This window comes from Pocillopora verrucosa, chromosome 4 (genome assembly GCF_036669915.1).
Source record: "Pocillopora verrucosa isolate sample1 chromosome 4, ASM3666991v2, whole genome shotgun sequence".
Taxonomy (NCBI): Eukaryota; Metazoa; Cnidaria; class Anthozoa; order Scleractinia; family Pocilloporidae; genus Pocillopora; species Pocillopora verrucosa.
In genome coordinates, this window is record NC_089315.1 from 29,219,522 (window position 1) to 29,236,956 (window position 17,435).

General features: G+C 38.5%; 3 protein-coding genes across 4 annotated transcripts; 1 reads left to right on the forward strand and 2 right to left on the reverse strand.

Annotated features, from left to right (window-relative positions):
• Positions 1-1,853: 1,853 nt before the first annotated feature.
• On the reverse strand, positions 1,854-3,625 carry LOC131779120 (synaptotagmin-4). The gene is made up of 2 exons (XM_059095654.2): positions 3,464-3,625; positions 1,854-3,347 (listed from the first exon to the last, which is right to left on the reverse strand). Exons 1-2 carry the CDS (start codon positions 3,467-3,469, stop codon positions 2,436-2,438), a joined length of 918 nt encoding a protein of 305 aa, XP_058951637.1. The 5' UTR covers positions 3,470-3,625; the 3' UTR covers positions 1,854-2,435.
• A 1,339-nt stretch (positions 3,626-4,964) lies between these two features.
• On the reverse strand, positions 4,965-9,249 carry LOC131779136 (uncharacterized). The gene is made up of 2 exons (XM_066165863.1): positions 9,164-9,249; positions 4,965-7,690 (listed from the first exon to the last, which is right to left on the reverse strand). Exons 1-2 carry the CDS (start codon positions 9,201-9,203, stop codon positions 5,001-5,003), a joined length of 2,730 nt encoding a protein of 909 aa, XP_066021960.1. The 5' UTR covers positions 9,204-9,249; the 3' UTR covers positions 4,965-5,000.
• Positions 9,250-9,951: 702 nt separating this feature from the next.
• LOC131779115 (synaptotagmin-4) lies at positions 9,952-16,834 on the forward strand. Of its 2 annotated transcripts, none has more exons than XM_059095648.2 (4): positions 9,952-9,998; positions 12,688-13,850; positions 14,602-14,722; positions 15,009-16,834. In XM_059095648.2, exons 1-4 carry the CDS (start codon positions 9,977-9,979, stop codon positions 15,323-15,325), a joined length of 1,623 nt encoding a protein of 540 aa, XP_058951631.2. In that variant the 5' UTR covers positions 9,952-9,976; the 3' UTR covers positions 15,326-16,834. The 2 variants fall into 2 exon arrangements, with proteins under 2 accessions (XP_058951631.2, XP_066021594.1); XM_066165497.1 differs by lacking the exon at positions 9,952-9,998 and adding an exon at positions 11,317-11,574.
• Positions 16,835-17,435: the final 601 nt, after the last annotated feature.

Sequence of the window (17,435 nt, forward strand, 5' to 3'; positions counted from 1 at the left end):
GATCTCTCAAAGCACAATGCTTTCTGTCACGCAAGGAGTAACCGGAAGTCTGCGGGTGAGAACATACTCGAGATTATCCCTTGTAAGGAATACATTTCGCTTTCGAATTTTCACTTCCTTTGGAAGTAGCGAATGAAAAAGCTTTTAATTTTTTTACTGACAGTTATATTCCCTTAAAACAAGAGAAAATAGGGGTATTTCTGATTTTGTTGAGATTATGATTATTGCGTGAGTCAAAGACACAGGGTAATACTGGGAAATACCAGCTGTCTCAAATTTCACATAATTTAATTTGGAGTTCACAAATTAGCGCGAGATAGTGGCGAAATCGTGAAGTTACGCGGGCTTTTAGGACTACGTAGGAACTGAAAAGAATGAAAATGTACGAAGCACCCAAACAGCTTTCCGGTGACGTTAATGTTTGAACAAACAAAATTCTTTTGTTTATGCTCTCGCGGGATGATTGCGCATATATCTATTATGGATAAACTTCCCAGCTCCCACTCAAGAGGTAACATATTCTTGTCACGAATGTTTCCTCGTCAGCATATTGATTCCATAAGAGGGAAAATGCTTCTCTCGGTACTAATCTTAGTGATCGGTGGGAGTATGAAGTAATGTCTGCATGAGCGGCTTCTTGAGCCCTCCCGGTTCACTTTCCTCCTCTCCCTGTCTATGTTAGTCATGCATAGCCTAAGAAGGGAAATTATTTTAATGGAACAGCTGAGTTATCGGGGTGAATTTTCTAGTAATATAAATTTCTGTTTGGTTCAAATATATTCTTCATGTGTTTACTCAGCGCCATTCCTTCTCTTTCCCCTTATCCTCGCATCTTGTATCACTATGTGTGTTTCCCTTCACTATTTCATCTGACATGTTTTTGGAGATGCAGTGTAGAGTTTTAAGTAATTGACGGGTTTATAGATAAATGAAAAGTTTCCCGTTTAAACTCAAGGGATGATTATTTTGTACATAAGTCTTATAGGCGTTGAGCAGGTTTTTGATGATTGCGTGCCTGCGTGACCGGTTGACTTGTTTTTGTAGCCAAATATAGACTCAATTTAGAGCAATTGTGTGATTTCTTCCGCAATGGATTAATTTATCCATTGAATCTGAATATTTTGAAACATGATTGCAGTTAAGCTCTCCATCTTCTGATAATGACTTTATATTTATAATTGCTCGAGGAATTATGTAAACCACAGCTGACCTTGCCGGCTCTGGACAAATATGTGTCTGTTTCAGCCCGATGACCTGTTACAAATCACATATCGCCATAGTAGTTTCAAAACAAGGAAAAAATGAATGATATCAAACAAAACTTTTTAACCGTTTAATTTGACCTTGAAAAGTCGCTCTATATGCCTTTTTGCGCCAATTAGTGGCTGCTCCATGATGTCCCAACCTTGCACCAAGAGTAGATTTGTTCTCTCCCCAGATTCTCCCACACAAATATTAAACCCTGTGCGGTTCATATCAGATTTTCTCAGAAGAGAAGGACTGTCTAACAAGACTGATGAGCGAGACCGAATCTCGGATTTTTTAATGGAACTCGGGTCGATTTTTTTATCACAGCAGTATACACTATATCATAATTGGTCAATCAGTTGTCTGTCTGGATTCTCACAAACCGCCATAAAAACTCCGGTTTCCACTCACGTAACACAAGTGAAATACATCGCTGTATTAGCAGCTCATAGTGAATAGTCGAAGATTGTATGTCTCCCTCAATTTTCACGGATTTCCCATCTTATTTCATTTTCATTGTGAAAATACCATAATTATCATACCTGGAGGATTATTAGCGATGAAATACAGGATTAAGGTTTCATAAAATCACACTAAGTCAGAGATTACTTAACACGACTTTATTTGCTGCCACCCAATAAACAAAAAGCGCCAATAATTAATATATGCAAGTTAGAACGATATTCTTTTTAAACAATTATAGAAACCAGTATTGAAAACGAAACAAATTGTGTTAAATATATTACGAACAATTCCAATACTGGTCAAAAATTTTTCTTGCTGTATTTGAGGATGAAATGGTAAACCTGCTTAATAACAAGGGGCAAATCGTTTCAGTTGGATGCGTATGGTGACGAGAAAAAATTTTAATGACAATGATATGTAAATAATAGTTACTATCTCTCGCGAATTTACGAAATACCACCTAGGTCAAGATCGCAATATTCCAAATATATATCTTAACAATGCGTCACTCTCTTTTAAATTAGTAAGTCAGCTGTGATTCGTTTGTAAACTTAATTTTTAAATGAGTCCGATAGCTTTCCTCAAACACTTCGCTTAAATGCGTATGAATAAAGGGGCTTAATTTACAAGGAATTTTTTCCTGTTTGTGTTTAATTTCCATTTTGCCCCGATCGTCATGTTATTGTCAGAGAATTCATTGCAAAAAAATTTATTCAATAAACTTAGAAAGCAAGCGGGTTCACTCTTTTGATAATCTTCTCTAGTCTGTTAGCTCGTAGTTCTGACAAGGGCATGATAACTTCCCCAATCACATAAACAGTGTCTTGCACATGATCAAAATCCAACACCACAAAGTGTACAGTGCACTCTCGTAATTTGTTGTGAACAAAACCAGGAACGATGAAAGTTTCGTTGAAAGCAGGATTCGAAGTACGTGAAATTCTGCGTGTCCACTGCCACGACAACATCTCGGGTAATATGCGCATTTTAACGCTGCAACTAGGCGGGCGTAAGAAACTTTCGTTTGGCGTAGAAATCCCAACAACTTGAATTACGGTAATGTGTAACTCACGACTGGCCGTGTCGTAAAAACACGAGAACTCAAGCCGACATTCCTCCTCCTCTGATGAAAATTTCTTTTTTAAGAATTCTTCTGGGTTAGGATTGAATAATCCATCAGATTTAAGGGTGGTGGGTAAACTCATTCGTTTTGATAGTTTTGGCTTGTCTGAGCCGGTCGACCCGTTTCTCTCAAGACTTCGCGGGCTCCCGTCTTCAACGTCCTCACTGTCCTCCGGGATGGTAGCAATTGCGCCAGCTTCGTAAGGCCTTGTTACGCGAATTCTTCGATGATCACCATCGTTTAGTTCGGTTATTTCCGGGTAAGATTCTGCGGAAGACTTTGCTAGCGTATATACATTTGGTTGGACTTGAACTGGTCGAGTTTGGGCGGCGAGGAATGCGCCATCGGGATTTGAGGCGGAATAGTAATCGATCTTCGCACGTACATCCCGTGAAAGTGGACTATAAGTCCCCGATCGTTTTGTATAAACAAAATATCCAACACAGACTACGATGGCTCCCGCCAGAAAACCAAGAACTGACCCCAAAATAACGCCAAGAACGTTGGGATCCTGTCCGAAAAAAAAAATTATGAGTGGCAGTCAAATAAGAAATTCTTCAAAACTTGCCGCGATTTAAAAGGACGCCAAAGTTTGAAAGTCTTTTAAACTATACCGTGTCTACGTACCGTCATTTGAACGTTCTTAAGTCATGCTTCCTTTTTCCGCAGTAAAAAACGTTGCTTTCTCGAGTCACAACCAAACGGGAACTTATTAATGCATAAACGTGTCGAAGGCTCTGCTTACTTGGACTTTTCGCGGGGTCGAGTAGTTCGATTACCGTTTGCAAATTAGTTGTGAATATAAATAAGGCTTATTAAAGGCATTTGTATCTGTCCATCATACACGTCTTTCAAAGTTCCGCATTCACTCGTGCGTAACATTTTGTTCCATTTGGCCGTGGGTTTGTTGTTATGCAAAATACTGCAAAGCCACTCAGCTCTCTTTGCGTCACACAAGTAACGATATTTACGCTGAAATGAATTAGATTACTCTTCGAATAATGAACCACTATTCGATCAATATTAAATTATGTATTTTGGACCGCCAATCTGTTTTTTCTTCCCTTCTTGCGTTCCAGATTCTACCACAATACATTAATGCAGAGCTCTAAAAGTCGATGTCATGTAAACATCTCCCTACCATTACTCACTTTTTGTTGATTTGATATCTTTCGGGTTGATTTTCATTGATTTTTGACGTCTTGCAGTGAATTCCTTGATTGATTTTATTTTCAACCTTTGAAAACAAAATTCCATCCAAAATGGCAATTATCATTCCAAAGTATCTGCCGAAATAAGATTTTTGAACGCTTTCTCTCTAAGGCGAGAAATAGATAATAGAGGTTATGTCACTTCACAGGGTCGAGTGAATGGTACATTCTTTTAGGAAACAAAGATATTATGATTAAAAAAAGCAAATGTTTGAGCTACACTGTAGTAAACTGCTTGTTTGTTGAAAGGCCGAAAGTAGGAAAGCCTTGAGAATTTTTTTCGGTTTCGTTGTGGCGCAAATTAAGAGAACTGAAATAAATTTATCTAGGTGGTGTTAGGGGGGTAATTAATCGATCTCTTTTCGAATGAACCCAATGCATTTAAATTTTGTCAAAGCTAATTAACCATCTATTATGAGAACAGTTTGAAAGATTCCTATTTCCAAGTTTCCCGAAAGCGGAGGTTTTTATCTAGTGTAAACACTCTTCTGTTGGGCACGCAAGAAACACATAAATAAAGCACCTGTTTTTTCTTCAATGGAGGTAGGTCAGTCAAGACATATTGGATTTATTTAGGTCGTTAAAAATAGTAAGACGTATATTGGCAGGAAATCTTAAATCAATAGTTCCCAGGAAATACAAGCTTCAAAGTGACGAAAATTTTGGTAGAAAAGTCGCCAAGATGACTAGAATTGGGGACGATTTTTCAGTTTTTTTTTTAAATTTGAAAAATGGAGGTTAAATCTTTCAAAGTGTTCATGCGAACCGAGATCTATCTAATTATATCTTTCCAATATAAGAAAAGTCACAATAATATCGATCTTTTTCCGGTACAAAAAATGTATTCCACTTTTTGATTAAAAGTGAGAGTTATCATGGGTTTTCTTTTCCTTTAGTCATATACAGAGTAGTTTCTCGATTAATTCCCATTCATTTTAAGAAGTCCCATTATCCTATGCGTTGTCGGTAGGCGCACGCAGCACATAAGTCCTTTTGAATTTATCACATGACTTAAGTTCCTCTAATGACACGTCCACCTGAGCAAAGGGTTTGTCGTCCTCTCCCAAACGCACAACCATAAATCTGAGGATAGCTTCTTCTAAATCCATTGCTTTTACTCCAGACATGACAAAATGGTCTCTCAAAACAAAGCTGTCCGTGATGTTTACCGTCCTTGTACGCTGCCATGTTGAAAATTTTGGTAAAAGGCAAACTTTCACGTAAACATCGCATTCTGGCATTACATTTTCGTTTAGAGTAACTTCAAGACCCAAAATAGAGACGTAAAGCAAAGAGGTGACAGAATTACCGTTCTTGTACAAAACAGACACTTTTAGATTTCCTACTAAAGCTTCTTTGTCGCTCGTAAGATGATTGGATCCTTGGTCGATATTTTGCTGCTGTTTGCGCTTTTCACCATCTCGTCGAAGTGCATTTAAAAGAGTAGACATTATTTGAGTGTCTTTACCCACTTTTAAAATTCGCTGATCAAAATTTTTTGAATGTTCTCTTTGGACAAGACCAACATCCTTTTTTTCTGAGGCATTAGTAGTTGAAATTCTACCATCCACAGTCTGGTATTTCTTTGCATCTTTAACTTCTAAGTTGTCATGTAGAGTGTTACTTAGAACCACCTTTTTCTTCTGCCTCGAGTTTTTATCGGGAAAAAAACTATCTGTGTCAGATTCCACAGCGAAGCTTAGTGTCACGCTTGATGTATCCGCTACACTTTCATCGATCGGTGCAAAGCAACTTGCACCCCTATTTTCTTCCAAGTTTATTTGAAAATTGTTTGCTTCATCGCCACAACTGCGACCGCTATGGAACTTTCTTTTAGGTTGCTCAGCAAAGCTGCTCGCTCCTCTCAAGTTCATATCTCTCAAAGAGCAGAAATCACCAAAGATACTCGCCCCTCGAAGTTCATTCTCTCTGATATCCGTGTTCACAAATTCACTTTGTCTTGCAGTGGTTTCAATGATCGCTCTATCTTCTTCTTCACTTTGGACAGCACCCAAAATGCTGGCACCTCTTAGTTCTGTTTGCTCAGAGTGTAACGCCGCTTTAAAACCTTTTTCAGGTGTGCAGGGAAACTTTTCTACCGTTTTCTGGCAATGAACTCTACACGAAGGTCCATGAATACACATCGCACTTGACGCTCTAAGGAGATTTAAAGTACTCTGTCTTCCACCTTTCGCGAGACGCTCAGTTCTTGATGTAATAAGCTGACGATCGTCATTCAGAAACTCAGAACTATTTTCAGCAGTTATCGTATTTGTCTTATTTGATTGGCTGGAGGTCATCTGAAACTCACCATGCCCTTTGCAACTACCTGGACCCAAACACAGTGAGCCTGGTGCCCTTACCGTTTGCAAGCAGCTTAGGCGACCTCCACGATGGACTGAGTTCTGAGCCAGAGGCAAATCATCTTCTGAAATTACCTGCAGTTTTGCCAACAGCTGTAAACTTTCCTGAAGTGGTGCACGCATTTTTCTCCGGCTCGATTGACAGTCCCTCTCATGAGTTGCGCACCAAGGCCTTCCAATGTCCTCGTCAGGAGAGTCAATAGCCGAAGGGCTAATCTTCCCTCCTTCATTGCGGAACTCTTCCACATCGTTTAGCCACTTTTCCAAATCCATGCGTCTCAGTGGACTTTTATTAATTTCTCTCATATTCTCTGACGTTAAAGATCCAGATATCTGCGCACCTGGAGTTTGAGGCTTTATCATATCACTGTGAGCTGTATATGCGTCACATTCGCTCCCATGATTCTGAGTTTTATTTGAGCTTTGTGCAATATCACCCCAAGTGAGTTGTGTTTTGTTAACTTGAGGCTTCTCTGCACTGGTTCTCATTTTTTCAGCATCTGCCCCATGTATGGAACAATTGCAGCCTTTAACACATAAAGTACTAGGAGCACTTTCTAACTGGAGCACACTTGCTCGTCCTCCACCATAAACTCCATAGTCAAACTGAGGTGTCTTATGCCTGCCGGGTATCTCATTTATTTCTCCTTCGTGGAAACTTAAAGAATGATGTTCACTGATCGGATACTTTTCTAAGCTATCGACTTCGTAACTATCCGGAGAATCAGTACCAATTCCGCTGGATGCAGCGGGATTTCTTTGTGCATGGTCGTCTCTGCTAAAACATTCCATCACGCAATCCCTGTCTTGATACGAAGTCTTTTTGCAATCTTTTGTGTTGAAATGAATTGGACTTACACCTGTATCTCTGACTTCCGCCTTAGACATATTTACTACGCATGTCTGCCCAAGTAATCCCCCGATGTTGCCAACTAATCCGCTGACTGGCTGGAACTGCGGTAAATCTTGATATTCTTTCCTTACAGCATCCACAACGTCGTTGTTTTCTTGCTGCAGCACAGAGGACGGTTCTTTTGCGATTTTCTCCGGTATGTTATGAAAACGAATCGTCCGTCGCCCATATTTTTGTTCAAATTTTCTTTTAAACTTATCCTCCGACATTTTTTTGCTTTTGCATGGGACGGTTCCGCTTGAAAAAAGTATACCGCCGAAAATGAGCATAAGTAACGCGCCAATGGCAGGGAGAAGGAACGCGCTGATATCAGCTGAGTTATCTTGAGGTATGGCGTCAGTTTCCTCAGAGGTCTGGTCAGAAAGGTCTGAAATAAAGTAGATATGTTACGTGAAAAAATTCAGAATCTATCGATGTCAGTAGGATAGTTTTTGTTTTCTATTTTATAAACCTCTGAACAAAATTTAGAATTATACACTGCAAAATAAGTTTTATGGAAGTTCACTCTTTGTAGAGAGATTGGCTAAAATTTATTCCGCTCTTTTTATAAAAAAGCATATTCAGATTGAAATAATAAGTGCCGCCTTGAGATGAAGCAGGCTTTTAAAAATCATTGAATCCTGAATCATCTCAGTTCTGTCCATGAGACCCAAAATACGAAGAAGGTAACCAGTAAGGAATGCTGTGAAAATTTTCCCAAAGGATTTCTTATCTCTTAATTCACAACAGCTCATAAATATTGGTCACCCTCAAATTATCCGATTGACCGTTAATTACGAGGCTCCCCTACCTTGTAATTGTTCCAGGAAAAAAATTAATGTGGAATTATTGTAAAAGCTGTCATAATACTTTAAACTTCACGTCGGTAACTAGCGTTATGTGTTACAATTTTTGGTTCAAAATTTGTCATTCTATCTGGAGTCGAAATGGAAGAAACCAGATTTATAACGATGACTTTCTTGCATCAGATTTATTCATCATTTCTTATATATTCCGGTTTCGTTCTTTACCAACGAAAACAAAATCACAAATAGAAACAGAAAAACAGAGTTATAAATTAAGGTGACACTCCTCTTAAACAAATAATGATTTTTGCCACCTGTCAGTCCACCCGTCGTGCCAGGTGGGAAAAGAAATTGTTTCCAATAACTTTCTTTTTTCTTTATCAGATTAGAAACGATCAGAAATGAAGCTTCAATTCCAATGCAAAAACTAAATGATCTTTTTAGTTATATATCGCCTAATAGTTATTAGTTCATGGTATGCTCTCTTGATGTCCCATGCAATGAACTACGTTCACGCCCTTTGGGAATGACTACTCTTCGGACTGGGCGTAACTAGCCAAAAAGACTCTTTCACGAACACAAGAAAAGTCATATTTTTGAAGTTCTGACGTCCAAAATACGATATATCGAACGTCTATAAACTCTTGTTTTTATTGGCATGTATGTCCCTTGCTCCTCTGTCTACACAGGCAGTGCTCTTTATCAGTGTTAAGAGAAAACCGTCGGAGCGTGAGATTGAAATATTGCTAATGCCGGTTGTTATTAAAACGTCAGTACCTTGAGTTATCAAGAAAACCTATCGCTGTATCCTTGTTCCGTTTTATAGCATAGACTTGCAAAACTAAAGCTTAAGGATTTTAGTTGTTACCTGACGAAGTTTACTTTATACAAAATATCAAATTTAACAGACAAAAATTGCTTGCAAACATGCACCTGTGACCTGCGAAATGTCCATGCTGTACATAAACACATAAGCCCAAACACCGCTCGTAACAATCAATTTATCCAATTTCGGATCAGTGTTTAAGACAAAAGCATGTTTTGGTTTTACTTACTCAACGCATACTGTGTTCTTCCATTTGACGGTATTTCCATAATCTAAGGGAACAATCCCGTCGAAATTTCCATCAACACCTCCAGCATCTTCCACTTGAACTTCACCTCTGCTGGTCACGTGTTGACGTCGCATATGGCGTGAACTCAAGCGCAGTCATGACAACAGTGACGTCAAAACCCTAGATTCTACGAACATCGCTTTACTCCGCATGTAACGAACACCAGATCACAGGGACACCAGGTTAGACAAAATTATCAGATATTCCATTATCTCTTTGTATAAATGGCTAGCATTAATTTGATCCCAGGAATTTTAACCATACAAGCTAAACCTTTAAATGTTTTTTCCCAGAAAAAGCTGGTAAAAATCAAGCGCGTTACTGCGCAAGAAATGTTCCAAAAACTTTGTAAACTGATCTTAGGTTTAGAGCAATAGGGATCCATAGACTTAAGTATTTATTTAATCCTCCAGACTCCTGAATCACGAATATCCCAATGAATCTGTAAAGATGTAGTCAGTGCGTAGCGTAACGGAAGCCAAAAATTGAAAATGAAAACTTATTATACTTCGACAAGCAATTTATTAAGATAGCTTTTTCAATGTCACTTTTCACATTTCCGTGGTATCCCGAAAATAACTAACACACTCAATAAACAAAATTTTCGCTGAATATCCGCGCTTAAGAGTAAAACTGCAGGACCCGTCGATCAGAACCGGTGGCCATGGTGACGTCACGACTTGTGGAAGGCTGGAAAGAAGTCTTTGTTTTATCGCCATGATGAAATGGCGACCATCGGAGGATTCGCCTGGCATGACGCTTCCGACCTTCAAAGGTAAGGAATGCTTGATTTAACACATGAAAAATATTGTTGGAATACTTATTGAATTATGAAGATTATTTTTCCGGATATTTTGAAAAGATCACTGCAGCGGCGGCCAATTTCTACACGAAGAAACTCGGTTTACCGCAGCGGAATTGCTATTTTAAAACATAATAGCTTGCATGCTCCTGACCAATCCTGTTCTTCAGTCAAAACGAATTTTTTAATCCATACTATAAAAGTATAATTATCTGTTTTTTAATTCGAGCCAGAGGTTACTTGAAAAAGGTAGGCTCCGGAATTGGATTCTCGTCTTGATAATTATTTGTATTGATGTCGTTTGTCAGTTTGATCAAGTTTGATGAATTTGCTACAGCCTTGAAGTGTAACACTTAATTGTATTCTTACAGAAAAAAAGAGATGCTTCTCGTTTTGAATTTCACCTGCGCTGAGCATGCAAACACTTCAAATTTTTTGAGTACTGGGTATTGAGTTGCAAAGAGCACTATGATGTTGTTAGAATGTGCTTTGTGTAAGATAAAGGTGCTTTGACTTAGAACGCTGAGTGCTGAATGGTGGATGGATTTATTGATATTTTTTATGATTCGTTGCTCGAAATCAGCTATGACTTATATTTAGACAAAATTAGGAAAAGAGATGAAAGACCAAATCGTCACACCTGGTGCCAATTGAGAAACATTTCACCAGTAACTGACCAATCAAAGATCACTGCTTTATTTTGGCGCCGTAATGAATTTGTTGTTGGGTCGTACCGCGTTTACATACAAATGGTGCATTCTTGTCCATAGGATGCACTTGATATCACTTTTAAGCTTGAATCAATTCAGATTCACACATAAGGAAAATCTGGTGAAAGAAGGATATGTGTTCTGTTGTTTTGCTCTTTTGATACGTAGGCATGCATGGCAACTTTTATATTTGTCCCAGTTTAGAGTTAAGTTGATCTTTATGAACTGAAACAAAGAGAAAATGAGGGCTCCTTGAGGAAGAATTGAACTACATTAGCGAACTTCAGTGTTTCTGACACACTTTTTCTCCCTAAAAAAAATTGCATTCATGAAACGCGACCATTTTCTGCGAGACTTTGAAACCATGTAATGCAAGAGAAGTGAACGATTTGCTCGTTTTTTTCAGATCTGTTATATTGTCTTTTATACTAGGGTAGCCCTTAACAACTAAATTCCACCTGTATAAACTTCTGAGCCGCTTGCTTGGCCAAAACATAATAAAAACAGACACGTCGCCCCTTTCATATGCAAATGCACGATGATGATGCATTCAAAATGCGCTCGAGTGAATTTTGTACAGTTATAACGCACCCTGTGAAAAATTGGTGAATTGATACAAGGGAGGCTATTTATCTCCGAGTTGCTAAACAAGAGGTGAATTTAAGAGAGAGAGAGAGAGAGAGTAAATTCACGGCGATGGTGGAGGTGAAACTTGTGTTAAATCTTGACCGGTTTAGTGTAAATTGGGTAAGAGAAGTAGATTATGGCGCCACTTCTTCCTACCCCGCATCGACATAACAAGTCGTCTCTAACTAGAGACAGTAAGAACATCAAACGTGGTAAGACGCTTTTTTTAATAAATATATCGACGGATAACGTTTCTATTTACCTGTCGATAGATTTCTCATAGTAGTTGCGATATCAACTCATCGTCAATGGTTTTATTTTTTTATGATACTTCAGATCAAAATGAACTTGATACGGGCAAAATGTTCGTCCAAGAATTGTGAGCGTTGACACAATTATAGTCTAGGAGGATTTTTCATTAAGTCTGTTCTTTTATCAGTATAGATTCTTGCATTTTTGACAAATCTTTGCATATGAAGATTGCTGAGGATCTATCTATTATTCCATCCTTTCAAACAACAAATACATGTAAGATAAATTTTCGTTATTTACCCAGTGCAACAGTAGTTGTTGATAACCATGGCAGAAAATTTATATTGTGAGAAATTTATTACAATATTACCCTTCCATTGCAGATCAGTGTGAACACCAATTCAGTGTTATCTTTTAGTCTGCATTTCAATACCATGTCTTGTTGGGCCTTGTTGAAAAAAACTTGAACCCCTTGCGAGAATTTGCGCGTCTTATCGCCGCTTAAAAAGAAAAAAATCGTGCTAGTCATAGGCTGGAAAAAAATTAATTTGACATCAGCTTGGCCTGCTACCATTTTGAACACAATTTGAAATAATCTTTACGTGAAAAATTTGGGGCTTTAAAACGTTAGAAATGTATCAAAACTGTAATCTGATAAATTAACCCCGGCAATTTAACCTGAGGGGCCACAGGAAAGCCTTTTGACATATTAAAATTCTGCGATGTTTTCTTTCCTTTTTCTTTCTCCCTCTCTTGAATTTGCATTTTGCCGTTTTACTGACGAATAATAAAAAAATTATCAATTATAATTTGGTGTTGACAATGATTATACGCAATTGTTTCTGGAAATATTATCACATTTTGATATTCCCAATAAAATTAACGGTGTATTTAATTATTCCGTCGCGGCTATTTAAGTTGCTTTGTCATTTTTTTTTCGAAATATTTATGTGCGAGGGAAATTGGCTTTCAACGCCACCTAAAAAATTTGCATTTTCTATACGCAATAATTTCCCTGAGGAGTGCATAAATGCATGCATGTTATTTATATATATATATTTTTTTTCTTTCAGACTTTGATCCTCGCAGTAAACCACACTCAGCCAATTTTATGACACGCTTTGCATCCAACAACACGGGATTATTATGTCTCTTTGGCATTCTCGTCTTGCCAATCCTCTTAGGCTTTGCTATCGGCTACCTTTTAGTTGTTTTAGGCGTCAGCGCCTACAAAAAGATAACAGGGGAAAAGTCACGCGCGCATGCCGCAAAAGAAGCCTCGCAGAAGATACAACTTGTCATGGGAGACAAGATAGTGGACTCTTCTTTCCCTAAAACTGTATCTTTAAATGTTCAAGAGACAAAAAATCGTAGTTTTCCTTGTCCTCCTACAAGGTATTACTACCATCGGCTGTGTAACTATTCCAATGAAATTGTTAATGGCGATTCGACCACATTCAATGACGAAAGCTCAGTCTCTGGAGACGAGACAGATCACAGGTCACGAGAAAAAGTGACGCTACTTACCCCGGATGTTCAAGAGTCGGACTCTAGTACGCATGCGTCACTAGAAGATAACTTGGATAAGACTGAAGAAGAAGTGGTAAGAGAAGACATCAGTTTTAAACAGGACAAGGACTCGGGTTTTTCTGGGGAGGAAAACAGTCCTGGGAAGAGAAAGAGATGTAATTCGAGTCCCACATCCACACCGCAAAAGAGGCACTTGGATTTGCCAGAAAATAAAACGAATGAGATGAACTTGAAAGAGATAGGTCTCATAGGAGAAGATCAAACACCATCGCCTGATAACCCGGATGGAAAACTTGGAAAAGTTCGGTTTGCCCTTCACTACAATGTTGCTAAAACAGAGCTTCAAGTAAACGTAATAAAGGCGGTCGGCCTTCCCATAACTGATAATAAGGAAGGAATTAACCCACTGGTCAAGATATCTCTACTACCACAGCAGTTCTGTTGGCAAAGAACAAAAATCATCGAAGGAACCCCAGATCCCGTTTTCAACGAGACTTTTGTTATTTCAGGTTTTTCAAAGGATAGAATCAAAGAATACGAGTTGAAGTTCAGAGTAGTGAACTTTCACGACAAGTTCAAAGACCGATATGCTGATGATGTCATAGGAGAAATACTTTTTCCTTTGTCGGAGTTAAAGTTGATGGAGAACAGACCCTCGTTTTCGATCACCAAGTGGCTGTACTTATCACCTCCACCTCCATTCGGGGTAGGTTAAACAGACAAACTAGGGCGGCCTAGTTTTCCTCTATATAATCCTTACATACCAAAATCCTAGAATATGCTAAGAAAAAATCTTTCTTTAATTAAGACCTTTTCAAAACCCACTAAATGTTCGAGAATATTTCTACAATCTTTGAGTGGAACCTCAGCACCTCTTTAAGAAAGAGAATGGCGTGCACATTTTGTACGCTGGCTAGCGCTTGAATTAAACCGAAGGCGCGCAGTATTCCTCCTGATTTAACTGAAATAGAAAATTGTAAAAGTAAGTGATGGAGACACCCAAAAACTTACAAACTTATAAAGCATACAAAGTAGTCGAATCCTTTACTTCATAGAACAATTTCACTTCAGAATCATTCCCAAATCCTGTTTGTTCCTAACAATCACCCAAAAAACCAAGAAATCAATGGGTACTTTTAACATACCCGGATTCTTTTGTCACCGGCCTGCTTCTATTAAAGGATGATAAACCCCCCTCGAACAACCAGTTATGTTTGTAAATGAGCTCTTTTTCATGTATTTTCTCCCAACTCTTTAACGTTCATGATCTGAGTTGTAATTCGCCTTTTTAGCTGTCATACATTTCTTTGTAATTTAGTGAAGAGAGTTTGGTGCTATATAAAAATAACACCCTATAGCTTCCAATTTTGTTGAATTTTTTCACCTCTTTTCTGCAGTAATGAATTAAACCTCTGTGCCTAAACAATAGTTACTTTCGTTTGTCCATCATTCGTCAGATGGAAGCGGCTGACATCGGAGAACTGTGTGTATCGTTGTGTTTCCGACCGATCAGCGGTCGACTTATCGTAACTGTCACCAAGATCCGTGGATTACCAAAGGCAATTGCAGACCGCACAGGTGAGTTATTGCAGGCTCATTTAATGGCGTTAAGATGTTCAACCTTAAACACAACCTTAAACCAAACTTTAATCTTCAACAAAACAAATAGACAAAATAAAGCAATGGTCTATAAGCATTTTGCTTCTCATATTTTTAGCTGTACTAAAATGATTTAGCGCTTGAAGTATTGAATTCACCTGTTGCATTCATATCACAAAGAAACGGTGCATACAACATGAACTTCGAGTTGCCGTGTTTGCAACTAAACGGAGCCACCTTAACTTCTACGTTTCTTTGTCTACAGACCCGTACGTGAAGCTTGCGCTATACTGTGATGGTGTCCGCTTATCTAAGGCCAACACGCGCGTAAAGAGACGGAGCCTCAATCCCGTGTACAACGAGAAGTTTAATTTCAACATTTCCGCTGACCAGATATCCCTTACAACCGTAATGCTCAAGATAGTGAATCATTCGGAGATCAACACTGGCGGCGGGAGTTTGGGTACGGCTATTCTTGGATTTGATTCCTTTGGGTCTGGGCAGGAGCAGTGGAAATCAATGATCGAATCTCCAAGTAGGCATGTCGAAAAATGGCACAAGCTTTACAAGGATGTTTACTAAGAGTTTGACGAATTTTCTAAACTTGTAAGATTAAGTAGTACAGACCAAGAGCCCGTATAACTGCTGGTGCTTATCTACAGTTTTTCTCGAGGGGAGATCATTACTGATAGAGACATAACAAATCTGGTTGGCACACACTGAGGGGAATAGGTTTTACGAGTGTTTGTGAGAGAGGAATTCTCGCGACGATTGGGAAGGAGGAAAAGACTATCATCAGATTAGAAACCAAACGAAGAGCGGTTGTTAGGAAGCAATTTCCGGTCGCGATGGCGACACGCCCAAAAACCACAAGGGGAAATTCAAAGATAAAGCAAGCGATAATGGTCTCCGTGTTTGCTTCCTTTGTTGAAAAACGGCTGTTGTTTGAATATTTTTGAACTGATGTAATGTTTTTTCTTATGGCGAGAGTGGTCATCTTTATGTTACACAGAATTGTGCGGCTATATTTCCCTCGATTATGTGTGGCTAAACTGCTAACTCGAAAACAAAGGGAAAAATTTGTAAGAAGAAACAATTCTAGGCACTAGTAGGTTTAACATGACCAAACTGCACTTTTAAAGAGAGCAAGTTATATTGCTACTAGATATTATTTATTGAAGCCATGACTTATAATTAGAATTAGCTGACGATGATGGTGCAATCCAACGTAGGACATCATTTGTTATGAAGTAATTTCGAACCCCTTCCCACAATACTATTCCTGCTCTAACTTATCTCCTGTGCTTGGCTGCTTATCACTTATTTTGATAACATCACCTGGACTTTTCCGCCGCTATTGTAAACGTAACAGAAGGGGTAATGTCCGGCTGAGGGTGTGACGGAGTCTTGCAAACAATTCTACTTTTCCGGCTTTGCCAGTTAAACATAGATTTCTGACGTAAGTCGATGGGTATTTACGTCATCTCTCGTTGAAAAATGCCTGGGTGCCGTAGATGTTATAATCTGTTGCGTTGATAAGTGTCTGATCGCTCACTAACCGAAAGGAAAACTGTAATCTAGGAAACTCTCGGGGTTTACAAGAATTGCCGTGCTCTTGTAATGTATGTATTAGTGTTGATTTCCTTCTACTGAGTTGAAATGTCATGCGCATGCTCAAAATTTCCCTGCATCGGAAGAGCGGCATTAAAATGATACCTTCAAAAACATACTTGTACCTAATTAAAAACATTGTGGTTTCTATTTTTGGTTCCGTAGCTACAAGCGCTTGATAAACTTGTTTGGACAATACTAATGTGGGTGTTTTTCAAAAACAAAAACTTACGCCGAATCCATTAAGATTCTTTTGTGGAACAAACTTGTATACCCTTAAATGTTATTTTTCTAGAAATAGACATAATCGATTTATGAACTTGTTCATATAGATTTCACAAAGTAGTTTGTGTTTGTGTAAGACTGATCAAATTTGTGTTGGTATAAATCGTATCTCATAGTGTTTTTTTAAATATCATAGGGAAACGAAAAAAATAGGTCACCATTCCGTACTTGTATCTAATATCTTCCTGTAATAAACTCCAGAACCTTCTGCAGCAAAAGTGAGGTCGATGAAATTTTTAAATAGGGTGTAGAAATGTACAGAGAGAGCCGAGAGGGGCTCATATCAGAAGCGGTAGATACTACCGCATGATAAAAATAATCCCTTAAAGTAAAATAATTTCCGAGGAAGTCGGCCGTTATTCTTGGGCAAAATACCTAGATAGGTATTTAAAATATTAATCAAAATTGTGTTCATTGCTTTTAGTGAGGGGGGAGGGGGGGAGAAAGGCATTTTAGAGTAAGTAAATGGCTTCCCTTTTTCAACCTAGAAAATAAGGGGGGTTGTCATTTCCTTGGCTCAGTGAAAACTGTTTTTGTTTGAATTTTAGACCTATTAAAATCGTGATCGTAATTTAAGACACGGCAAAAGAGAATCACCTTTCTGGGACAGGCAGGTATTGGAACTTTCGAGAAATAAACCTCTGGCCTCTTAAGTCCATCTCCCTTCTTATAAAAACTAAAATACTAAAATTCAGCTTAAATGCCATGTTTAGATTAATGCTCTTTTCCCTTAAATCATTGGGGTCTTAAAAGACAAGCACTTTTAATCGTTTCCCTCGAAAATCATACCCGATTT

Bases quoted from the DNA above. Each gene is read 5' to 3' on its own strand.
- LOC131779115 (XM_066165497.1), top strand. From the start codon at position 11,499: ATGGCGCCACTTCTTCCTACCCCGCATCGACATAACAAGTCGTCTCTA. The intron at 11,575-12,687 runs GTAAGACGCTTT...TTTTTCTTTCAG, and splicing joins CAGTAAGAACATCAAACGTG to ACTTTGATCCTCGCAGTAAA. The intron at 13,851-14,601 runs GTAGGTTAAACA...ATCATTCGTCAG, and splicing joins CACCTCCACCTCCATTCGGG to ATGGAAGCGGCTGACATCGG.
- LOC131779136 (XM_066165863.1), bottom strand. From the start codon at position 9,203: ATGGAAATACCGTCAAATGGAAGAACACAGTATGCGTTGA. The intron at 7,691-9,163 runs GTAAGTAAAACC...ACTTTATTTCAG, and splicing joins AAGAACACAGTATGCGTTGA to ACCTTTCTGACCAGACCTCT.